This window comes from Grammomys surdaster, unplaced genomic scaffold (assembly GCF_004785775.1).
Source record: "Grammomys surdaster isolate TR1022 unplaced genomic scaffold, NIH_TR_1.0 166, whole genome shotgun sequence".
Lineage (NCBI taxonomy): Eukaryota > Metazoa > Chordata > Mammalia > Rodentia > Muridae > Grammomys > Grammomys surdaster.
This window is the reverse complement of record NW_021604614.1, coordinates 12,897,378-12,922,561: the sequence shown is the minus strand read 5'-3', so window position 1 is coordinate 12,922,561 and position 25,184 is coordinate 12,897,378. Positions and strand designations below refer to the sequence as shown.

At 49.8% G+C, this 25,184-nt stretch overlaps 1 protein-coding gene across 3 annotated transcripts; it reads left to right on the top strand.

Moving 5' to 3' along the window:
• Positions 1–4,454: 4,454 nt before the first annotated feature.
• Positions 4,455–23,798, top strand: Lrrc43 (leucine rich repeat containing 43). Of its 3 annotated transcripts, none has more exons than XM_028766004.1 (12): positions 4,455–4,591; positions 7,211–7,471; positions 9,183–9,293; positions 11,732–11,871; positions 13,979–14,217; positions 14,949–15,157; positions 15,601–15,935; positions 19,674–19,794; positions 20,005–20,100; positions 20,192–20,377; positions 20,696–20,729; positions 23,635–23,798. In XM_028766004.1, exons 1-12 carry the CDS (start codon positions 4,460–4,462, stop codon positions 23,760–23,762), a joined length of 1,992 nt encoding a protein of 663 aa, XP_028621837.1. In that variant the 5' UTR covers positions 4,455–4,459; the 3' UTR covers positions 23,763–23,798. The 3 variants fall into 3 exon arrangements, with proteins under 3 accessions (XP_028621837.1, XP_028621838.1, XP_028621836.1); XM_028766005.1 differs by having other exon boundaries at positions 19,674–19,815; positions 20,696–20,707; XM_028766003.1 differs by having other exon boundaries at positions 19,674–19,815.
• Positions 23,799–25,184: the final 1,386 nt, after the last annotated feature.

Below are 25,184 nucleotides of genomic sequence, written 5' to 3'. Positions count from 1 at the left end.
CTCATTTTTCCAAGGACTAAGATTGTTTTTATTAGCAAATATTAATTTTATATAATGGGTTTTATACTATATACTATATACTATATAATGTATAATGTATAATGTATAAGTGTAATTAGTATGTACTATGCACTACATACTATATACTATAATGTATAATATAGTATATATTATAATATGTATTTTCATGTATGTACATGTTTTGAACATTCACAAACACACTTATAGGTGCACACACACACATGCACATTGCACTTTTGTCTCCCTCATCTACAGATTCCCCTTCCTCTCCCCAGCTATCGCCCCATCTGCTTGCACGCCTTCTTTGAATGACCCCATAACTTTCACTGGGTGTCCTAGAGGAAAATGGGTAAATTGTTTACAACAGCACGAGCCCCTTACCAATGGCTACACTACTGAAGAAAAAAGCCTCAATTATTGAACTTGTATAAAACCTCAGGGAAGGGTGGTGGCACTGAGAGTCCTTCCTCCCACTGTGACACTCTGTCAGCCAGCCCAGCCTTGGGCAGATCTGTGCAGATAATTGTATTCATAAGAAGAGGTCTCACTACGTAGCCCAGACTTGTGATCCTCCTGCCTCCACCTCCCTAGACCTGGGATTAGAAGAGTGCACTATTCTGCCAGTAAATTTGGGGTTAACAAGAGAGAGGTAATACAGTCCCCGGTGAGCCTCTCTGGTCCCTCTCAGCTTTACTTCACATGACCTGTCCATGATATGCCAGAATTCCAACCATTATTATGCCACAATGACGAGCATTTTGCCTTCTTTTTGTGGTGCTGGAGGACTGAATTCAAGACAAATTCAACTGAGCTGTAGCCCCAGACCCATTTCTTTCTTTCTTTCTTTCTTTCTTTCTTTCTTGCTTGCTTGCTTGCTTGCTTGCTTTTTTTTTTTTTTTTTTTTTTTTTGGTTTTTTGAGACAGGGTTTCTCTGTGTAGCCCTGGCTGTCCTGGAACTCACTCTGTAGACCAGGCTGGCCTCGAACTCAGAAATCTGCCTGCCTCTGCCTCCCAAGTGCTGGGATTAAAGGCGTGCGCTACCACTGCCCAGCTCCAGGCCCATTTCTACTTTCTTAAAAAACCTCAGTTTGGGGCTGCAGAGATGCGCAGTGGGGAAGTGACTGGGGCCCAGACAGGAGGACAAATCGTCAGAGTCACACAATGCTCGGCATAGAATTCCATCCATGTCCATAATCCCAGCTCACCTACTGAGAGCTGGAAGATGGAGACAGGAGGATTCCTGGAGCTTGCAGCCCAGCTGGCCTGGTATGCGTATGAACAGTAGAGACTTGTCTAAAACAAGATGGGAAGTGAGGACCCAACGTTGTCATCTGACTCCCACATGGGGGTGCTCCCACTCACACATAATATATTTTTTAAAGATGTATTTATTTTATATATATGAGCACACTGTAGCTGTCTTCAGACACACCAGAAGAGGGCATCGGATTCCATTCCAGATGGTTGTGAGCCACCATGTAGGTGCTGGGAATTGAACTCAGGACCTCTGGAAGAACAACCAGTGTTCTTAACCTCTGAGCCATCTCTCCAGCCCCCACACATAATACTAATACATAACAAATATACATACAATTAATACATAGAATGCATTCTGAGCGTGGGGACACGTGCCTTTAATTCCAGCACTCAGTAGGCAGAGACAGATAGATGTCTGTGTGTTCAAGGCCAGCTTGGTCTGCATAGTGAGTTCCAGGCCAGCCAGAGCTACACATGAGATCCAAAACCAAACAAAAATCCAATCTGGTTGAGCAGTGGTGATCACAGCTGCCCTCCAAACTGCCCCCTCCCCCTGTTCCATAACAGCATGCTCTGTCCTTCTGGCCGCACCTTCTCAGTGTTATAAGCTAAGCACTCTCCTGCTTGGCTCTTTTCTTCATGAACATCTCTCCACAGCCGCCATCTTTGATCTATACTCTACGTACTTTAATGTCCTTGAGAATGTCTCGATCAGATCTCTTGGTGTGTTGGGGTATCCAGGGATTGCTGTGGTGGGAGAACTGGGTTCTGATGATGCCAAGTAGCCTTGGTTTCTGTTGCTTACGTTCTTGCCCTTGCCATCTGGTTATCTCTGGGGTGAGCTGGTCTTGCTGTCTCTGACTGTGGCTTGTCCCTTCTGCAAACCTGTGTGTCAGCACTCCTGGGAGACCATTTCTCTCCTGGGATGAATTTGGGTATGGAGAGCTGTGGCCCAGGGATACAGACAGAAACCAGATGGATCCTGTCCCCTCGATTGGCTCTCAAACAGTGAAGCCAGGATAATGTGACAGGTAGATGCAAAGATATGTGGACTAGGAAAATGTATAAGAGGCAAAACTCAGAAAAGATGGGTGGTTATGGAGACGGAGGAACAGGAGAGATTGAGGGCAACTTCTGGATTTCAGGTTTGGGCAAATGGATAAAAGGTGGTGCTTCAAGGAAGATGGAGAGTGTTTGGGGTTTGAGGAATGTAACTCCATCTTGTCACTGTGAGTTGGAGGAGCATATCAAGCACAGGCCACTGGACTTGAACTAGCAACATGAAGGAGGGAACTGGAAATACCCATTTGGAAGCCATCGGTATATTACACTTGCCACAACAGCAAGCCTATCGCAGACGACCGCCACAAGAGATGGCAGTCACTTGTAGAGCTTTGGGACCTGAGCCATCAGCAGAAGAAGAAAAGAAAGGTGACTTGGGGTCCAATTCAAGAAGGCACACCCAAGAAGGAAAGAAAAGGAAGCTGTCACGGAACAAGATGAGAAGTGGTGTTTTTTTTTTTTCAAGTCAGAGGAAATGATTGGCAACCCCACAAGCCACGGAAAGGTCAAGAAAGATAAACCTGCATAGAATCTGTAGGTCTGTAAACATGAGGTCACAGGAACTCTGAGAGGGAACTTTGAATAAATTGCTGGGGTAGAAATCTCACCATGGCATCGAGGAAAAAGTGAGAGTAGATTGCACTATCTTGACACATGGGGGAGAAACAAGACAAAGTATCCAGGGAACGTGGGGCTGAAGACCCAGGGGATTCTTGGATGTGGCTTTCCTGTTGTGCATCTCAGGGTCACCGGATAATCCTGAAGTGACCACATTCTGGAGCCAAAGGGAAATCCACTAATTGGGGGACTGGAGAGATGGCTAAGCAGTTATAAGCACAGGCTGCTCTCTTCAAGAGGACCCCAGTTCGGTTCCCAGGACTGACATGAGAGCTCATAACTGTAACTCCAGTCCTAGAGAATACGAAATCCTCTTCTGGCTCTACAGACACCAGGCTTGTATGAACTGACATGCAGGCAGAATACTCATACAGATAAATGTTGAGAGGAGCAGAACGAAGCCTGGTGCGTGATAAAATCAGGCTCGAAGCCAGGCATGGTGGCGCGTGCTTGGAGCCCCAGCACTCAGGAGATGGGAGCAGAAAGATCAGATCAAGGCCCTTCTTAGCTGTCTAGTGAGTCTGAGACCAACCAGCCTGGGATGACATCATAAGTAACGGGAGAAGATGTTAAGAACAGATCTTGTGAATGATTCCTCCTCTGGAGGAAGTTAACAAATGTCTAGGTACAAGAAATGCATCACTGTTGGTCGCTGGTTGAGCAGATGGTACAGTGATATTTGCTTTGTGGTTTGTGTGTGTGTGTGAGTGTATTTTTTTCCAGGACAGTGTTTCTCTCAATAGCCCTGACTGTCCTGAAACTCACTCTGTAGACCAGGCTGGTCTCGAACTCAGAGATCCGTCTGCCTTTGCCTCCTAAGTGCCGGGATTAAAGGTGTGTGCTACTACACCAGGCTTTGCTTCACGGTTTTTAAGTTGAGGGGAAATGATTAGATCACAGTGGTAAAAAAAACCAGATTACAGTTGCACTGTGGATATACCAAAAATCACAGATTTGTGCCCTTGGAGTGAGTGAGTTTTATGGTACACAAATCATGTCTTGTTACATTTCCAGTTAGAGTCATCTTCCATTAATTTTACAGACCACAGGTGGGGAACCCTTGCTGTGTGGAGGAGCTTCAGGGGATAGCAAGATAAGATTGATGATCCCTTAATTGGAGTCTTTTGGGGGGGGTCGACACAGGGTTTCTCTGGCTGTCCTGGAACTCACTCTGTGGACCAGGCTGGCCTCAAACTCAGAAATTCACCTGCCTCTGCCTTCCAAGTGCTGGGATTAAAGGCATTCGCCACTACTGCCCGGCTAATTGGACTCTTAAAAACTCTTAAAATGTTTAACGTTGGACTAATTTTTCTTTAGACCTGCCAGATGGGAACAACAGACAGCACTTTCTCCAGACAGTCATCAGGAGGCGGAAAATAATCCCGTTATTATCCTAAGAGGCAGCCACCACTTGCTGTTGCAAGGGACCTCCGCCGCCTGCACACTGCACCCAGGGTAACGCGTCTGGCGGTTGCTTAGCAACGAGCCGTCCTCACACAGCATGGAGACCAGAGAGTCCAGCACTAGCGACTACAGGCAGACCGAGGGCGTACCCGGGACCTTGAGCACAGCTGTGCGTGAGCACCTGCGGAAGCTGTGTCTGCGCGAATTCCCGTGTGGCATCGGGAGCTGGGTGCGTGCCCCCACGGGGGAGGGGGCTAGGAAGGGAAGGATCCAGCAGGGGCGGAGCTGGGACTGGACCAAAATAGCCGCAGGGAATGTACTAAAGTAGGTGGTACCTAGCTGGGAGCTGGGGTGCCTTGGGGTCAGTAGATGCTCACATACAAGTTTGAGGCCTGAAGGGTGGTTTGGATGTGGTCATTTCGGCATTGGCTGATTTGCGGGTCGGGGTGAACCGTGAAGACTGGAATATTGAAGGAATGCAGGGACCAAGCGCCTACCTTGTCATAGGGGAACCCACCCGGAATGGACTGACCCAGCACATCAGGCTGACCTTTGACCTCATGCTAGCCTAGAGCAGCTGGTTGGCCAAGCTCCAGACGGCAGGCTTCCCTGAGTCTTGAAGAGCTTTGGTCTTGAACAGTTTGCTCTATAGCCCTTCATGAGATGTGGAGAAAATGGTTTTCCTGGTGTTCTGGGGCTACCAGGGCTAGCTCTCGCCGTTCTGAAGGTCTCATGTGGGAAGGGGTCTTCTGGCCCTCCGTCCCTGCCTCCTTTTCTCCTGGGGCCATGCTGGACTCAGGATGTCTAAGGCATTGCACAACCTCTGCCCTGCTTCCAGACTGAGGGGAGACAGAGAGAAATACAGCCAAAGGCATAGTCAGCACAGCTAGGAAAAACATCTGATCCAACAGGGCACGGAGGTCCCTTCCCCTGTTACTTCAGCTTGTACACTCAGTCCTGCTCAGTACACAGAGGATCCATTGTCATCAGCTGAGTACGCAGGGTGACATGGGGAGAATGACTAGATTTAGAGGCCCATCAAATGTGTCCTGAGAATCTGGAATCAGCTAGATGGTCTTGGCTGTCAGCGGTGCCCCCCTCTACCCTAAGTAAAACAGCGAAACTGGCCTTCCCCCTGTAGAGGAACACAGGCGCCCATCAGGGAAATGCTCCGTGTAGGCCACGGGTGCAGGTTGAATGCTTACTCTGTGCGAGGCACTGTGCTAAGTTTTAGGGCTTAGGGCTTTGGGGATGTACCTAGGGGGGGAGGTATAGCTAAGAGGCAGGGTGTTCAAGCCCCATACGATCTGGAGAGCTGTGTGTCAACCGTTGCCGGGAGGAGGTAGCTGCTGAGGAGCAGACTCATCTTTTACTCACCAAAGCTCAAGTTTCACGGTTCACCTCACCGAATCTTTGGAAAGTGTCTCTTTTGTGAGTTTTTAGTTTACCAGATTGCCCACCGAGCCCCCTGTACGCAGCTGTACAAGTGGAGTCAAAATGAAATCTCCTTTTATTTATTTATTTTTTTAAAATTGTATGTCTCTGTTTGAGTACATGCATGTTAGGAGAGGTACTCTCAGGCCAGAAGAGCATGTTGGCTCTCCCGAAGCCAGAAGTTCAGGTGCTTTTGAACTGCCTGACACAGGTGCTGGGAACTGAACTTGGGGGCTTCTGGACGAGCTGCAAATACCCCTAAGTACTTCTCAAGCCCAGAACTCTATTTTGTTTGGGATGTTGAAAGTTCCCAACTCCAGAGGAAAGTGAAAACAGGAACTTGGTCTTTGAATTCTTCTGTGTCTTGCTGTATGTGTTAATGACACTTGGGAGGCTGAGAGTTCAAGGCCAGCCTATGCCCCACAGAGAAACTCTGCCCCCACACATCATTAGCGTATGCCAGGCATGTCGTTCAGCTGGACGAGTCTTTTCTAGCATTCACAAAGTCCTGGGTTTGAACTCCTGGGTCTCATCACACCCAGTGTAGCGCTGCATGCCTGAAGTCCCTGAGCTTGGGAGGTAGAAGCAGGATGATCAAGGTGTTCGAGGTAATCCTCAGCTATTCAGTGAGTTCAAAGCCAGCCTGATCCACTTAAGACCCTGTCTCGAACAAGCAGTCCTGTCCAGTGAGATGGCTCAGTGTGAAAAGGCACTTCCTGTTTAGCCCAGTGATCTGAGTTTGATCCCTGGGAAACACTTGGTAGTGGGAGAGAGCCAATTCCTGCAAATTGTTCTCTGAGCCTGTGATGGCTAGTCCTGGTTGTCAACTTAACTGCATTTGGAATTAACTAAAATCCAAGTGGCTGAGCATGTCAGTGAGGGGTTTTTTAATTCTTAAATAAGTCATCTGAAAGGAGAAGACCCACTTTTAATTCATATCGTATGAGTTGGCACGATCTACCTTTATCTTGGCCACACTTTCTGGTGACAGCCTGTTTAAAGGACGTGGAAGAAGAAAGCTAGCTCTCTTTGCTTGTTCTCCCTGGCAAGTCCATTCCTTCCCTGGCATTAGAGCCTGTGTCTGTAGGCTTCTGGCATACACTGACAACTAGCTGAGACATCCAGTCTTGTACATGGGACTACTGGATTCTTGGACCTTCCGTAAGTAGACAGCCATTGTTGGAGTGGCTGGACCTCAGCCTATAATCCATTCTAATAAACATTCTAATAAATCCCCTTTAACTGTGTGTGTGTGTGTGTGTGTTTTTACATATTCTACACTCTCTGTTCCTCTAGAGAACCCAGTCTAATCAGAGAGCACCACATGCACTTGTCATGGTGGACACATGTCTACACACACCCAGACACAACACAATAAATAAATATGCGAAGGCTTCCCTCTCTACCTCTGCAGAATAAGTCACGCTTTCTTCCTCAAAAATGTCGAACCTGGAAGGAATTGATCCCCAAGGAAGAGGAGACAGTGGCCCCCGAGGAGGAGACTGTGGAGGCCCTCCTGGGTCTGGTACGCAGCAACCACTCTCCTTGGGCTATGCTGAAGGATTCCAGCGCAGAGGACCGTTTCCTGAGAGAACTGGCCATCCAGAATCCACTGATGATCAAAGACACTTTCTTCTACTCCTACTTCCGGTCCCTGCGGGTGGTAGACAAGGGGGTAAGTGCTGGGTGTAATCACTGGAAGGAAGAACAGCTGGGTGAGCTGCTGGGGCAGCAGGAGAGCCCCCATGACTGTTAAGCCTCTCTCTTCTCTCTCTCTCTCTCTCTCTCTCTCTCTCTCTCTCTCTCTCTCTCTCTCTCTCTCTCTCTCTCTCCAGAGGAGGTCAGTTCTGTATCCACTATGGCTGGCTCCTTGCACACACTCTAGGCTCCCCTTTTGGAGAATCCACAGTGTTTCATTTTACTTTCAAGTGTGAAGAGAGGGCCTAGGGAAGGCCCATAACATCAAGCAGGTCTGTTTTTGAAAAGCTGTCCTATTAATAAGACATAGAAACCAGCAAGGATGCTTACCTTCCCTGAATCTTTCCTTCCTCCTCCTGTGACCATCCAAACCATTTTGTCTGGGGCTTTCTGAGTCCTTGGGATACACCCCTCAATTCTAGACAAACTAGTGGATTTGGGAAGGCCAGTCAGGAAGAACTTCTGATGTCCTTGGGGCCACAGGAAAACTGGGATTCGTGGGTGAGGTGAGGTGAGGTGGCTGGCAGGCCCTGCTCTGTCTGACCCAGAGTTATTCTGGAAGACCAGGCAGGTCAACTGGTACATGATTTTCTTGGGCAGATGTAAAATGTAACAGGAAGCACCAACAGCCCTAAGAACGATTCACTGAAGCTCATGTTGATGGGTGTAATATGTTTATGGAGTTGTTTATAGAACAACACTCCCCCCCCCACTCCCATTCACACCTCCCTACATCCCTTCCCAGAATCCTCCTTGGTTGGGCTCTGAGTATTCTAAGGGATCTGCGCAAGCCTGACTTCTCAGTCTCACCTAGAACTAAAGCAGCAGAGTTGACTCAGGGTTCAGACTGCAGCGTGCAGACAAATCTCAGAGCATGCCAGTGAATATTCATAGATGCTCCGAGACCTCTGCTGGTCTCAGGAGACCCTGTCCAGCAGAGGGAAGGATGGCTTGCATGGCCCAGAGCTACATGGCAGCTTGCAACAAGACGGAATCACCCTGAAGGCTGCTGCCCCGACAGCAGTAGTTCCTTGGGCTCATGTGACTGTGGTAGAGAGGAGAAAAGATTCTTGTTTTTCCCCAAGAGTCCCATGATCCAACACAGGGAGGACACAGGACACTGTGCTGGAGATCCAAAGCTTGCTTTTAGAGTCAGGGCAGGGCTAGAAGACGCCCTTAAACCCTTTAGAGCCAGGCCGTGTGGGCGGTGATATAGAAGGGGAAGTCCGTATGAGGTTGTTGGACCTGGGACTTAACTCAGCATGGATGAGCAGTTGTGGTACTTCGAGAGATGTCCCCACAGACTCAGATATCTGGACAACTGAGGTTCTCCAGTTTTCTAGGGAGGCCATAGAACCTGTGGGAGGCGCAGCCTTGCTGGAGGACTATAATCACTGAGGGCAGGCCACGAGGTTTCCTCACTTCCTTGTTCTCTCTGCTTCCTGTGTGTGGTTGGAGTGTGATCACTTAGCTACCCAAGGCCACGCCTTCCCCTCCACTATGGATATCTTGCCCTCTGCAACCATAAGCCAGAATAAACTCTTCCTGAAGTCGTCTTGTCATGACGTTTTTGTCCCAGCAGCAGAGTGGTAGTTGACACAGCTGTTACCTTCCCAATGTGAACATGCTGTCTGCTCCAGCGCTGCCTGGCTCACCAGGGTCCTCAAGTTCCCTTCCCTTTCTTGCAGGTGAGTCTGGTGGATGAAGACCTCTTGAAATTTCTAAAGCTGGAGGAGCTCGTTCTGAGTGCCAATAAAATTGAGGAAATTGATGCTACCAATCTGCCCCCAACATTGAAGGTATATGTTCTGTATAGGTCTTGAGTCTTGGTCCTGCCCCTAGCCTGTCCTGCACAGCTCTGACAAGGGTGGCTATGTGCTAAGACCCAGCCCCTGGCTTTTAAAACACAGACCATGTTCCTCAAAAGACTTACATAACCCTCTTGTACTCGGCAGTTCCCTCCTTCCCATGGTGTTTGCCCACAAGTACTCTAGCAGGTGCTTGGTCACCCGTGTTCACAGCGTTCCCAGTTGCAACAGCCAGTTGGGAGTGAGCAGATAAGCAAAATGTGGGCTCTCCATGTAGTGGAATGTTGGTCACTTATAAACAAGGAAGGGCATTATGAGAGTCACCTAGAAAATATCACACTAGAGAAAGAAGCCAGACTTAAAAAAAGAAAGACAGATCTTACGTATAATTGCACTTCATAGCCAGATGGTGGTGGTGCACACCTTTAATCCCAGCACTTGGGAGGCAGAGACAGGCGGATTTCTGAGTTCGAGAGTTCGAGGCTAGCCTGGTCTACAGAGTGAGTTCCAGGACAGCCAGGGCTACACAGAGAAACCCTGTCTTGAAAAAAAAAAAAAAATGCACTTCATGAGATATGCAGAAGTGAAAAGTCCACAGGAAAAAGGGGGTCACAAAGATCATGGGGGGCTAAGAAGGACCAGAAGAAGTTACTATGTGGTGGCCTTCCTTCCTTCCTTCCTTCCTTTCTTCTTCCTTCCTTCCTTCTTCCTTCCTTCCTTTTCTTTCTTCCCTCCTTCCTTTCTTTCTCAGACATCTGTTTGAGGTGAGGATGGTAGTTGGCATTGAAAATTATATACCTGAAATGGCAAATCTGCATACATTTTACCATGTTAAAACAGTTAGGCGAGGGGTTAGGATGGTGGGTTCAGTCAGTAAGGGGATCACCTTGCAAGTATGAAGACTCAGGTTGGGTCTTGAAACAAGCTGGATGATGTGAGGTGTGCTTTTTATCTCAGTGTTGGGGAGGCAGAGGCAGGGGGATTGTTGAGACTCTCTGGCCAGCCAGCCTGTCTACATGGTAAGTGCCAGGTCAGTGGAAGACTGTCTCAAAAATAACCAAGGCAAGTGAAGTCTAAGAAGCTGAGGCTCTCTTCTGGTCTCCATACATACTCTTGCCTACACACATGTGCACATACATGTACACGTATATGAACACGCACACACACACCAGATAAAAAGGATAAACCATACTGTATCATGAGTCCTCAGCTGAGTGTATCAAAATGACCCCATTGAAGTCCAACACTGAGGGCAGCTAACTTAGTGGCTTGTCTCAGTACCATGGATTGAGAGGGTACGAAGGTAAGTCAGGAGGTAGCGGCACTAGCCTTTAACCCCAGCACTCAAGAAGCAGATGCAAGCATATCTCTGAGTTGGAGGCCAGCCTGGTCTACAGGGAGTGTTCCAGGATAGCCAGACTACATAGAAAACCCTGTTGTCTCAGCCGGGCAGTGGTGGCGCACTTGGGAGGCAGAGGCAGGCAGATTTCTGAGTTCAAGGCCAGCCTGGTCTACAGAGTGAGTTCCAGGACAGCCAGGGCTATACAGAGAAACCTTGTCTTGAAAAACCAAAAAAAAAGAAAAAAGAAAAAGAAAAACCCTGTCTCAAAAAAAAATTCAGTAACAACAAAAATCGACCCCCCCCAAACCACTCCCTACCACCTCCCCTTTCAAACCGTAAAGAACCTTCCCCTTTGGCTGCAGTGTGGTCTTCCTACTTCACCCGAGACAAGGCGTTGCTGTGTAGTCTAGGCTGACTCGGAACTTACCAAGGAGCCCAAGCTAGCCAGGAACTTGAGAGCCTTCTGTTTCAGGATCCTGAGCACTGGGGTTATAAGCACATGGCACCTTACCCACTCTTCCTACATTAATTTTTTATTTTAAATTTTATTATTTTGTGTGTGTATGGAGGGGGCACTGTCCCTTGGTACACAGGTGGATCAGAGAACAGCTTTATTGGGAGTTAATCTCCTTCCACCTTGGGATTTGGGAATTGAATGCAGTAAGTGCATTTATCAGCTCTCTGCCCTCCCCTCCTAACCCTACCCCTAGCCCCAACCCCCAACCCTTAACCTTTTTTTTTTTTTTTTTGAGATGGTCTCATGTATCCCAGCCTGGTTTCAGACCCACTATGTAGTCAAAGATAATCTTGAAGTCTTTGTACTCCTGTGTCTACCTCTCAAACATAGGGATTAAGGGAAGTTCCATCACACTGGTATTCCGTGCTGGGGATGGCACCCAGGGTCCCGTGAATGCTAAGGCAAGCTCTCTACTGAGTTACATCCCAGCCTCTTACTGTAGTATTTAAAGCAAGTGGCCTTAGGAAGCAGGCAACTCAAACTCCTTTCCTGTGTTTCTCAAGGCAGGAGTAGGAACCTGTGGTGAGTGAGACAAACCCCTCCAGTCAAGACCAATGCTGTCCTTCTCAGGTGCTGGAGCTGTACGGCAATTTGATCACCAGCATGGAGTGTCTGTGCTCACCCCCGCCCCCAAGGCTGCAGCACCTGGGGCTAGGCCACAACAAATTGCTGGGCCCTTTGGAGAGTCTGTATGTCACCTCCAACAACTGGTAACTTGGGAGCCTGGATGAAAGGAGGGAGCCACAGGTGTGGGTGACATGGCCCTGAAGGACTTGGCATCGCTTTTTCCGTAACTTCTACAGGGCTGCTAACCCACCCTGTGATTTTACTCTCAGTCACAATATCTCACCGAACCTCCAGGAAGGATAAGGGTGCCAGGGCCTGGTAGGGATGAGTGAGCATGATCCGTACTTCGTGAGGGGGCCTCAGCTTAGCTCTGTGACGTTTCCGTGTATCCTGCTTTCTATCTGGGGGACACTGAGCAGCATGCTGGCCTCCAGCCGCTAGATATTAGTAGCCCCTACCTCTCCCTGCCCGTCCTTGTGGTCATCAAAACATCTCCAGGTAGAGCCCAAAGTCTTCTGAGGGGTAAAATCGCTCCAGGCTGAGAACCACTGTCCTAGAGAGGATATTGAGGTGCTCCATTGTTGCTAAACATTCACCAGAGCATTGCAGGACATCCCCCACCCCCAGAGGTTCTTGTTTCCTTGGTGGATTAACAAGTGGAAAATTTAGAATCCGAAATATGAGAAGAGACCCGAAGCCATTTATAAAAGGCCACCCCGGGAGCTGAGCAGAAGGATGGCCTCTGAGAGAAGCTGCAGATTGTTGACACCTGAGGGCATTCCCATGGGTATTTTACAGAGTCTCTTCCCCCTTCCGGTCCCCCTTTCCCCCCTTTCTTTTTAAGACAGAATCGAATGTAGCCAAGGCTTACATCAAACTCAATAATGCAGCCTATCCTTCTCCTTCACCCCAACCCCAATACCTCAAGGATGGTCCAACCACCCCCTCTTGGAGATGTAAGATGCCATAGAAAAGAGAAGGCCCTTCCCTGGCTGACCTCCTGGCTCCCTCTCTCCTCCGCTATTCTCAGCCAATCTGCATAGTCTTCCTCTCCCTGGGATTCCCTCCTTCCGTTATCAGCAAACAAGACGAACAGGAAATCGTGACGTGGTCTTCCTGGAACAGCCAGCTTAGGTTCATGCCATTGGCTGAGAACAAGGATCTGCCTTTTGATTTGGAATGCATACCATATAACCTTGGGCTGCAGGCCAGATCTGGATCTCACAAAAAGCCCGTGTGAACCAACACATCACTCACTGCCTTAGGATTAAGAGGGAGACTCTTTCCTGGGAACCCGTTTCCCCCCAGTTCTCTTGAGATAAGATGGCATCGGGCAGGGCCTGTGAGGCTCCCTGCACCCTTCCACTTGCCCTTTCCTGGGGACTGGCCAGTAGCCATCATAGCAGAACAGGCCATTGGAAGAGGAATGGGGAGGAGAGAGAGTGAGGAGGCTGGGTTCAGGCTGTGGGGAAAGCCCTGGCGTGACCATGACAGGCAATGGGATTCTCTGATGCTTGGAGCTAGAGTCAGCTTGCTCTGTAGCTTGTAGCATCGGGCAGAGCTCTGCCTGTTCTGTGTCTGGGTCTCTGTATCGGAGGCCCTGGGCTTTATCTTTGCCAGCCAGTCCCCTTTGCTCACACTAGCGTATTACTTCTCCTCTCATGTCACCTGGAGCAGTGGTTCACAACCTTCTAATGCCGTGACCCTATAAAATAGTTCTTTATGTTGTGGTGACCTCCCCGCCCCCAACCATAATATTTGTAACTATAACTTTGCTACTGTTATGAATTGTAATATAAATATAGGATATGCAGGATACCTGATATACAATCCCTGTGGAAGGTTTGCTAGACTCTGAAAGGGGTCTCAGCCCACAGGTTGATAACCGCTTGCCTAAAAATTGAGCTGACAAGCTCCCTGTGGCCACGAGAAAGACTTCCAGCTCAATATCTCTGGATGCCACAGCCCAGTGTACCCCCACCTTACTCCCTACAGTGGCTTCCAGCATGTCTGTCAGTGGGGAATGTTCTAGAGGCACAGCACTAGGCTGATAGCTCACCAAGAGGGAGGTGTAGATGGCCGTGAGGTGGGAAGGGCTCTGGGAGTCCATGAACACGAGCTGTGTTCTGGAGAGAAAGGGGGAGCAGGCTCAAGAGCTAATCTGGGTATAGGACATTGCAAGGCATATGGCTCGCGTGCTGTCCCTCTGCTCGCTGACTTTCTTAACCAGCATTTTGGCCAACCTCCCAGGCCCCAACTCGTCTCCCTGGACCTGGGCTTCAACGACTTGACAGATCTGCAGAACATGATACTGGGTCTCAGTACCTTGAAGCACCTGAGGCTCCTGGTGCTACAGGGGAACCCACTGGCTCTGGTGCCTTACTACCGTGGCTTCACCATAGACAGCCTGGCACGCCTTTGTGTGCTGGATGACATCACTGTGTCTCCCAATGAGAAGCACCAGTTCCGGGGACTCAGCACTCACGGTGGTAGGTACAGATCACATGTCCCAGACTCTGCTTTGCCCACCTCCCTTAAACTAGCCATCAGCTCCCCATTTGGCCTTGACCCTGGTCAGGTACACTAAGCTACCTTGGTTTTGGGCTTTTTCTGTGTAGGACTCCTGCAGTAGGGATTTGGGGCATCTTCTGTTCTTTGTGGATCTTGATTCTATGGTGGCTAGAGATCACCCCCTTGTGGCTCCTGGGATAAGGTGCATCAGAGCCCTTTGAAAGTCTGAGTCACAGCCATCTGGCAGTAGCTACAGCCATGGGCACCAGCTGATGTCACAGATATTTCCTATCTTTCCGTCTCCCAGAACTCTCTTTCTGCAGCTCACCTCTCCGCACCCCCATTTAGCAGACAGTAAATCAAGGCTTCATGAATGGCTTACCCTTTTTTTTTTAAGATTTATTTATTTTTATTTATGAGTACACTGTAGCTATCTTCAGACACACCAGAAGAGGGCATCAAATCTCATTATGGATGGTTGTGAGCCACCATGTGGTTGCTGGGATTTGAACTCAGGACCTCTGGAAGAGCAGTCAGTGCTCTTAACCACTGAGCCATCTCTCCAGCCCCCAATGGCTTACCCTTTAGTCACGCTGACAGAATTTGGTAGAGCTTTCGACTCTAACTCTAGAAGTGGGTTGGGATGGATGTCAGGTGACCCATGCCTCCTTCCAGCCCAGCCACTCAGCCTTGTCATTGCTCCTTGCAGACCTATTGGCACGCGAGGCCCAGTTTGTGGTGACCATTGGAAATGTCAGGGGGGTTCTGGATAGCTCTATCTTAGACCCGGAGCCAGGACCTGATGGTCCTTTCATCAGCTACAGCTATTACGTGTCTTATGACTTTGTGGAAGATGAGGACAAGGAAGGAAATGCTAGTGGACTGGAGGACAACCATCCTGACAGCGTTCTGGATGAGGTATGTCCTGCTGGTCCCGGGATACCTGATATCCCTTTCCCTAGGCAGGGCGAGTCTCAGCCATGCCCGTTTCCTGTCCCTGGTCCAACTGACCCTGATAAGGAAGCAACACAGAACGTTATGCTTCGGCCAGCTCTGTTCCTGGCCCCGCTCGACAATTTTCACCATGTCTCCTCCCCAACCTCTGTATCTCATGCCAACCCAAGGACACCACCCAGGCAGAGAGGTGTTCTCTGTTCAGATGGCCTTTGTTTCTGCCTCCTTCATCCTAAGCTTGTAAGGCTGGGATACAGCTTTAGTGCTAAAATGCCTGCCTGGCACTCGTAAGATCTCGAGTTCCCGTCTCTAACAGCACAGATTCAGAAGAATATCCAGACACTTGCCCGTGTCAGCCTACACTCATTGGGATAACAGTCTAACCCACGTTCTGTCTCTGCTGGCAGATCGACAAGCATTTCTCTGGCACAGATGAGGATGACCAACAGGAGGGTCTGTTGGATCCCACAGAGGCCACCACCCAGGGCCGCCACCGCCACAGAGGCCGTCCGAGGTTTCCTCCAGACTCTACTGAGGAGATGTCCAAGGAGATGTCTGAGTTTATAGCTAAGGAGATGAATCAGATGGCTGAGGACTCCGGAGAATCTGGGATAACAGAGATAGATGAGTCGGAGACTAGCATTTCCATCCACTCTGCCGCCCTGCCACAGTCAATTGACTCTTCGGAAGAGCTGGCAAAGCTGCGGCCACGGATAGACGTACGGCTCTGTCCATCCCCAGGGTAAGGGTAGGAGGCAGCTGGGAGGGTGGCTGGAGCATCTGAGGCTGTGCAAGTCAGGGCTGCACCTTGCAGCTTCCCTTGACCATTCTGTCAAACCACAAAGAACCAAGGACTTTCTAGTAGCTAGCCTGTAGGCTGTGAGCTAGCAGTAAGGATGGGCTTAGCCACAGACCTTCTTTTTCTGAAGCCCTAACCTTCCACTTAGTACAACTGAAGCCTCTCCCCTTCCCCCGCCAGATGCCTGGGGAACCACAACTCTCTGAAAGGTTGACTTCCCTGTCAACAGAGGGCAACAGGAGAGCTTCCACCAAAAATTCTTGGAATTGGATTCTTTTTTTTTTTTTTTTTTTTGGTTTTTCGAGACAGGGTTTCTCTGTGTAGCCCTGGCTGTCCCGGAACTCACTCTGTAGACCAGGCTGGCCTCAAACTCAGAAATCCACCTGCCCCTGCCTTCCATTGGAATTGGATTCTTATAGCCTTTCTTTAAAAAAAAAAAAATCACTTACTTTCTGTGTATGAGTGTGTCTAATGTGTGTCTAATGCCTGAAGAGTCCAGAAGAGACTCTGGAACTGGCGTTCTAGCTAGTTGTAAACTGCCATGTGGATGCTGGAAACCAAACCAAGGACCCCCACAAGAGCAGCAGACAGTGTTCCTAAGCTCCGAGCCATCTCTCTATCCCCTCTTTCAGATTTTCGACCTGGGATGTGTTCTTATAAAGTGTGGCAAGGCGTGCTAGGCTCAAGGTATCAAGTTTGTGGTTTGTCGTCATTTCAGGTCTAGAGGCTGAAGCAATGACATCATACTAGTAGACCTCACCACCCCCAGTCCCAGCCCTCTTTTCTCTTTGTATTTGGATGCATAGTAGGTCAACAAGCCATGGCAATTCTTATAAAATGAGGTCTGCTGGAGAAGCTTGCCTAAGCTCAGTAGTTCTGTTTTCGATGGAGTCTGTGGTCACGTGGGCACCTATCACCTGATACCTCCACAGTCTAGACCCAGTGAACTCTAACCCCATCAGAGAATGCTGGGAGCCTTTCGGACCTAAGCTGTTGGGCTGTAGAGATGTTTGGGTAGGTGAAGTGCTTGCTACACAGGCATGAAAACCAGAATCTGCAGCCGCAGAACCAGGGTAAAAGCTGGGTGGGCGTGGCCTGGAACCCCCGGCATGTGAGAGGCAGACAGAATCCCTGTGGTAAGCTGACTAGGCAGACTAGATGGGACAGGAAACCCCAGTTTCAACAAGGGAACTGCCTCAAGATATATAAGGTGAAGAATGACCAGGGAAGACCTCATGTTAACCTTGGGCCTCACAGGTACCCGTACCTTCTGGGTGCTGGGATTATAGACACTCACCACTACACCCGGCCCTTAAATGTCATCCTTTGTACTACTCTTTGTATCTCTTACCTGTTTTCATAGTTGTCTCAGTGGTTCATGAGATTTCCTTTTCTATTCTGTATGTGATTTTTCTCAGTGATGTATGTACAGTAGCTTTTCCCCTGGCTACCTTTGTCTCTCTCTTACTAGTGTCTTATTTTTCTTATCTGTCTGTCTGTCTGTCTGTCTATCTATCTATCTATCTATCTATCTATCTATCAATCAGTTTTTAACATAGAGTTTCTCTGTGTAGCCCTGACTGTCCTTGAACTCACTATGTAGACCAAGGTGGTCTCAAACTCAGATATCTGACTGTCTCTGCCTCCCCAGTACTGGGATTAAAGGTGTGGGCCACCACTGCCTGGCATTAGTGTCTTTTTAAATTAATTTAAGTGGATATTTATGGGAGGTCAGAGGACAATTTTGTGGAGTTGGTTCTCTCTTCTACCTCTACATGGGCTCCTGGGACTGAACTAAAGTTGTCAGGTTTGCTTGGCAAGCATTTTACCAGCTGGGCCATCTCACTAGTCCTCAACTGTTTCTTCAAAAAATATAAGTGTGTGTGTGTGTGTGTGTGCAAACACACACACACACACACACACACACAGAGACGGCCAGAGTCTAATCTCCAGGACCCACACTGAACCCCTCACAAATTCCTGAGACTCCAGGGCCAGGGGATTTGATGTCTCCCAACATCTGTACCCGTCCTCCACTCTGACACACACAGACACACATCATTTTTTTAAAAAAGTCTTTTAACAGAAGTGTGGAAATCAGGGCTAGGGATATATTCCTGTATCACCTCAGTAATAAAGCTCATGTGGAGGTCAGAGGTCACCTTTCAAGGCTCAGTTCTCTTTGTCTGCTGTCCCAGAGGTCGAGCGCAGGTAGTTAAGTCTGGTAGCGAGCTGCTCTACCCACTGAACCATCTTTGCTGAGTTGTCCATTCCTCCTTCCAACTCTGTCCATTTTTGCCTCAGATATTTTATAATATCTATAAAAAGAAACCCTGTCTCAAAAAAAAAAAAAAGATAGGGTCTCATTGTAGCCCAACCTGGCCTTGAACTTACTGTGTCACTGTGGCTGGGACCAAAGTTGAGTTTTCCCCTTAGCAAAATGTCTATTTGCAAGGCTGGCTAGGATCTAAACCACTATCCCTGGCAAGATTAACACTCTCCGTAACCCTACCTGGGGATATCGCTCCAGTCTTACTATGTACAGCTCTCTGGGGCTGAGTCAGGGTGATCACTGGGAGATGGAGCTCCTTCACCGTTACCTCAGATCAGAACTCTTGTGCTTAACGCCACTTGCCCTGCTGTCTGGCGTCCTCCTCCCCACTCCTCTTCTCCATAGATCTGACCAGATATGGCTTCTGTATGAGGTCACGGCATTTGCTTTTCCGTGTCTGGCTCATTTCTCTGAGCGTGATGTGGTTTTGAGGTCCATGCATGCTGTAGCATGGGTCAGAATTTTCTTCTCTGTAGTCCTCTGCTGGTGGAGAGAACTTGTTTTGCTCGCTGTGACTCTGTGTTTTGCATCACCAAGCTGGGCTTGTGGGACGCCAACACAAACACAGTCTAGGATAAGGGTCCCAGCCCATGTTTCTCTGGGTGACAGACATCAGGGGTTGGGATGGAGGCTGTGCTTCTCAGACTCTTGGGCACCCAGACACTGCTGGGAACCTCCAAGGGTTGAGAATGGGAGCCCCCATCCTCCTGTGTATCCAGATGCCACTGGAGACCTTCCGTGGACCTATGATGAATGTGAGGTTGGGATGGAGGTGGGGGAATCCAGGGTGTAAGCCAGTAGTGTGGAAGGTCCTTCTGCAGGAGACTTATGTGCTGCTCTGTATGACTGAAGGCCTCCCCCAAGGAATATCTTGATGAAGGAGACAGTCCTTGTTTGTCCAAACTGTTCATTCATAGCAGATGGGGCTGCATACAATTTACTCAGAGTGAACCAGAGATTAAATATATTTTGCGGGAAGGGATACCCAGGAAGGATGTTCACTGGATATACTTGGGGCCCCTAGATACCTCATTAGCATGGAGAACTCTAGGTCTATGCTACATGACCAGTTGTCAGGGTCCTCTTAGTGGGGTGTCGTGGTCACGTGCTCCAGGACAGGAATCTGGTCGGGGAGCTAGTTTGAACTCCTGCTGTTCTCAGTTATGAGTTGTAACTGGGGTTCTGAAATTTGCTACTTACTACCTTTCCAGTTCTTCTGTCTGGTGGCATGGTTCACTTCCCCACGCTTCACCATTTGTGAGTGCTTGCTTTCTCCCTGGGTGTCTAGCCTGGCCCCACATTGTCCTCACAGCGCCTGGCACTTATGCCACCCATCTCTCACTCCCAAGGACAGTTCTCTTCAACACAGTGCACAAGCCCTGGTCAGATGTTATCCCTTGCACCTATGAGATGAGGCACACTCTGAAGGAGCTGATACGGGTCAAGGCCTTCCTGCTGGCAGGGACCACTGTGAGCATCGTAGAAGAAAAAGTGAGTGGGGCAGGGGGGCTGGCCTCCCATTGGCTGGAGGATTCTGTGTCCACATCCTCTCCAATATCCCTTTTCCCCAACACGTTCTCACATCCCTGCCTCTCCAAGCCTTTCCAGAAAGGACAGGACGGGCAGGGCCCCAGTTGCCAGCCTTTTCTGCTCAGCTGAGGGCTGGATCTTGTTATCTAGATCCTTTCCTGGCCTGTGGTACCAACTCCTGTGGAGAGTCCCTTGCCTGCCAAGAAGGGGAAAGGAGACAAGAAAAAGAAAGAAGAGGCTGCCAAGGTGATGGCAAGACCTGTGTGGGCCACCTCAGAGCAGGGAGGGGAGTGTGGCCCAGCCCTGCTCATGCCTGTGTTCCTGGCCTTGACCACAGGATAAGAGCCCCAAGAAGAAAAAGGAACCACCCAGGGAGCTGCGCCAGGACCCACCTGTGCTGAGCGTGCTGGGTAGCGGGCTGGTGTATCTGGAGCCCCTGCTGGCAGGGGAGCCAGTGGTGTCCACTGTCTGTAATTTTGGGGTGGTCCGCACCCTGGAGACCGACAGGCTCACACATGCCAGGGTATTAAGGGGTCCTTGGTCTTGCCCTTTTGTTTCTGCCTCTCCTCTTCTTTATGGAAAGTTTGTTGGGCCAGGCAGGGAGGGGGTGTGGCCGGGAGTGGTGGCACTCTGGATGGCTGCTGGGTACTTTGATAGTCACTCGTGTGGTGACACCTCCTCCTCAAATGTGGTCCAGGTTAGCCACCCTCCTCATCAGGAGCCTTCTCCCCCGGTTCAGGAATGAATTCATGGCCCTGGGAGGGGTGGGTGTTCCCCAGTGTTGGCCTCAGGGTTGGCCTCTGCTCCAGCAAACACCTGGTTTTGTGGTTCTTTCTCTCAGGACTCAAAGAAGGTAAAGAAATCCCTCAAAAAAGGTAAGACCCACCAGCAGCCACCAAGGGCAGGGTGGGGACAGAGACCCTGCCAAGGGGCCATCCCAGATATAGAGTCCCGGGACAAAAGGGCTGAGACTCACTTCTATCCAGCACAGATGCAAGTCCAGAATCTTCTCTCTAGACCCAAGCACAGCTGTAGGTTGTGATGTTCTGGGGGAGGTGTTGGAGTGGGGGCTGGGCTGGGTGAACCAGGAGGACTTAGTCTATGGGTACCTGCATTTCTCTGCTAGGTAAGTCTTACATCCTTCCTTCACTTTCCCCACAGCCCCTTTCTTTCTTCCTTTCTTTCTTCTTTCTTTCCTTTTTTTTTTCTTTCACTGGCTGGGAACTCAGGATTCCACCTGCCTCTGTTTCCGGTGTGTTAGATTGGGGGAGGGGTGGTGGTGTTATTGTTGAGTCAGGGTCTCTGTCTCCCTTATGGACCTGGAACTCACTATGTAGACCAGGTTAGCCTTGAACTCACAATTAGTGGGGTGCCATTAAAGTATTTGGAGATTAATTGATAGCATTCAGTGCCTTTAATAGAAAAACTTCAAGCCAGGCATGGCACAAGCCTGGGAGGTGGGGGCAAGAGGATTGAGAGTTTAAGGTTATCCTCAGCTACATGAGTTTAGGGGTAGCCTTGGCTACATGAAACTGTCTCAACAAACCAACAAGAAAAAAAAAGAAAACTTTCCCCAGCAAACAAATAACCCCTTAGAACAGAACAATAATAAAATCACCTAAGAGGTGGTTGATCTTGTAACCCCCAATGATAAGGAGACATTCAACCTGGCTTCAATGGCCAGCCAGTTTAGCCCACTCATTGTCACAACAATGGCAGACCCTGTCCCCAAACAAACAAAAAAAAATGTTGGAAGACACGCCATAGTGGACTGTATGGATATGTCTTGTGACGCCTGACTGTGGAGATAATTTGTAAGATTTTTTAAAAACATTTCATCTCTTAATGTCGCTGAATAGAGGACGGTTGCAGCTACAGGCTTGCTGGGGTTGTGTGGCTGCGGTTGAACCACACAGGGAAAAATCCAGCCTCACAGGCACACAAAGCTGAGAAGGACAGGAGTTTCCTTTTAAAGGTTGCTAAGAATCATCCCAGGAACCCAAGGCTGGGCAAGTGTTCCATCCCTGAGGTATAAGCCCAGCCCCAAAGGGAGTCTTTTAGGGGGGTTTTCAAATAGAGTTTATGAATATTCTTGGATATTACAACTGATTTAGTAAGTGCCAAGTTTTTGGATTATTTTTAAACTAGTGTGTATACGTGTGTGTATATATACTGTGTGTGGTGCCTGTGTAGGAGTCAGGAGACAACTTGCAGGTGTCCATTTTCTCCTTCCTCTGCGGTGGAGGGAAAGGGATTGAACCTGGGTTATAAGGCTTGGCAGCAAGCGCCTTCACCTGCTGAGTTGTCTCACTAGCCTTTCTTCTCTTTTTAGACTGGGTTTCATGTAGCTTAGGCTGGGCTTGAACTTGCTATATAGCTAAGGATGGCCTTAAACTCCTGATCTCCCTACCTCCGAATTCTAACTACAGATGTGTATTGTCACACCTGGCTTCAGGATTTCTTCAGTGTTAAGAAACTATCTGGGGGGTGGGGGTAAGAGTAGAAGGGGCAGCCTGGACTACACAGTGAGTTCCAGGACAGCCAGGGCTTCAGAGACCCTGTCTCAAAAGCAAACAGACCACCACCAAAACAGACAGAAGAACAATCTGCAAAATATTCATGGCTCTCCTCTCTCATGCTGCGCTGGGAATCAAACCTAGGGTTACCAAGGTCCTCCAGGAACTGAGTGAGGACCACAGGGTCTTTTTTCTTTTTCTTGCTTTTCACATTATTGTATGCACGTGTGTGTGTGTGTGTGTATGCGTGGGCTGTGGCTTGCATGTGGAGGCCAGAGGGACAAGTGGGTCCTGGGGACCGAACTTACTCTCTCTCTCTCTCTCTTGCTCTCTTTCTCTCTCTCTCCATCCCAAACGCATAACCTTCCCCCCCACACACACACACACATCAAATCTCTACAGGATTAAGGGGAACCTTGTTGGGGAACAGATACCACAGTCAAGCTTTAGGGGAGAGCCGCTGCTACATTTGTTTGGGGGGGGGACCTACATGGAGACTGAGCTGCATGTGCCAGTACATGCTCTTTGGTTGGTGGCTCAGAGTGAGCTCCCAGGGGTCCAAGTTAGTTGACTCTCTCTGTTGGTCTTCCTGTGGGGTTCCTATCCCCTCTGGGACCCTCAATCCTTTCCCCAACTCTTCCACAAGGATCCCCACGACCTCTGTCCAATGTTGCTGGGCAGAGCCTCTCAGAAGACAGTTAAGCTAGGCTCCTGTTTTTAAGCACAAGAGAGTATCATTAATAGTGTCAGGGACTAGTGCTTGCCCATGGGATGGGTCTCAAGTTGGGCTGGTTGTTGGCCAGTCCTTCAGTCTCTGCTCCATCTTTGTCCCTGCATTTCTTTTAGAAAGGACAAATTTTGGGTCAAAAATTTTGTGGGTTGGCTGGTGTCCTTATTCCTCCGTTGGTGGTTCTGCCTGGCTATAGGAGGTGATCTCTTCAGGTTCCATGTCCCATCTGTTAATCATCTTCAAAGTAGCTAAGTTGTTTTGCAACTCACACAGTTGGGCCTTTATTTATTTATTTATTTTGCCACTTAAACAGTTGGTCCTTATTCTTTTGTAACTTAAACATTTGGGGCTTATTGAACTGATGTATTCTTGATTGCGGTTAACATACTAGGGCTGGATCTCTTTCAGAAGTTCCTCTAGGTTGGAGAACAGGGCTTGAATTCCCGGATGAGGGAGGAAATACGTCCAGGGTCGGGGAGACCTGCAGCCCAATTTTCCCTTAGGACTCATCTACTCGCGCTTATATTTCCTCAGATAGGTCAAAAACGGCGGCTCCAACCATGGAAAGCGGGTACCAGCCAGAGCCCCTGTCGGTGGAGGTCCAGATCCAGCTGCACCAGTACCGCTCGGTGGAGGAAGCATTCCTTAGCTTGATTGACTAGCAGGGAGAATAAAGGCTGCTCTGCAGCCAGAGCTTGGGAGTTTGTGTGGCCACTGGCCGGGGGAAGGGGCTCGGCGCTGACAGCCCAACGGGCGTGGGAAAGAGCCTTGCAGCTGCCACCAACCCACAAGCGCGTCCCAGACCGACTGCAAGGCGGGGCAGAGTCAGTGCTCCGCCCCCACGCCGAAGCCCCGCCCCGCATCCCTGAAGTTCCTCCCCGAAGAGCCTCGCCGTTGCTCCATTTGGAGCTCCGCCCTCACTCGTTTGCCCCGCCCTTCCCGGAGCTCCACCCTCTCCGTGGGGGGCCTGCCCCTGAAGCCCCGCCCAGCGGGGGGTTCCTTGCGGGCCGGGCGAGACGCTGCGCGGCTTGTGCAGGTGCGTGGTCCCCAGGGGAGCTTAGGTGGGTCTGGGTCTGGGGATGGGGGTGGGGGTGGGGGTGGGGTCGCGCGGCCCGCGGCGCCTGGATCCCGTTGCCGGGAAGGACGGGAACCGCATTCTGCCGGTGCCTCTGCTGGGAGGCTTTCTGTTGCTGCTCTGTCGCAGGTCTGGGCTCGGCGGTTGCCCCGACGCACCGCGCTGCGGGCTCCGGCAACCGCAGCCCCTCTAGGTTCGGGTTGAAAGAATGGAGCTACCGGGGCCCTTTCCCGAGAGCCCGAGGGTGCCGACATCCCGAGGGCGAGGGCGTGGAGGGAGGACCGGGTCCCGCGGTCCGGTGATTGCGGCAGGGAAGTGGGCTTTTCCGGGACTTGGGGTGGGTGTGGGCGGGCTACCAGGACTCGGGACAAACCAGAGCCCCCCTCATTGAGTGGCCGGATGGCAGCGGACTTCTCACGCCTGCGATCCCCGAGTAGTTACAACTGTGCGGTCACAGCATCTCCGCGAGGCGCAGCTCTCTGGCTTGCAGGCTGCAAGAGGTTTCCTCGTAGCCTCAGTCCCCTCCCGCCCCTCAGGGCCTTGACCCAAGCCACAGCAAGAATCACGTTTAATTCGACACTTGAGCTTCACCCTCAGGTGTGGCTCCTGAACCTTGCAGGACATTCCGATCTCCTCTTGATGACCAGCACTCTAGCGGCAGGCCAGATGCTCTCTCTCATCTTCAGATTTGTCTGCGCGGTTCCTACTTCAGCTCAGAGCTTGGATGTTCTCTCTGCCTGTCACTTTTTTTTCCCTGCTTGCTTATTTATTATTTATTTAGATTTTTATTTATTTACATTTCAGATGCCATAGCCTGTCACTTTTTGTCCCCTTCCTTCATGCACTTGGACAGATATCCCAAGGTCTTGTGGCCTTTCTTCAATCACTTCATCCTTAGCAGCATCTGGTCTATCTCATGCCTGCTAAGGTGTCCCTAGCTAACACTGGAGATGGTATGAGAGATGCTCTAGACATCTCTAGAGACAACAGGGTTGAAGCGACACTTAAA

Coding starts and splice junctions, on each gene's coding strand:
- Lrrc43 (XM_028766003.1), top strand. CDS start 4,460: ATGGAGACCAGAGAGTCCAGCACTAGCGACTACAGGCAGACCGAGGGC. Junction 7,472..9,182: donor TGCGGGTGGTAGACAAGGGG/GTAAGTGCTGGG, acceptor CCTTTCTTGCAG/GTGAGTCTGGTGGATGAAGA. Junction 11,872..13,978: donor TATGTCACCTCCAACAACTG/GTAACTTGGGAG, acceptor CCAACCTCCCAG/GCCCCAACTCGTCTCCCTGG.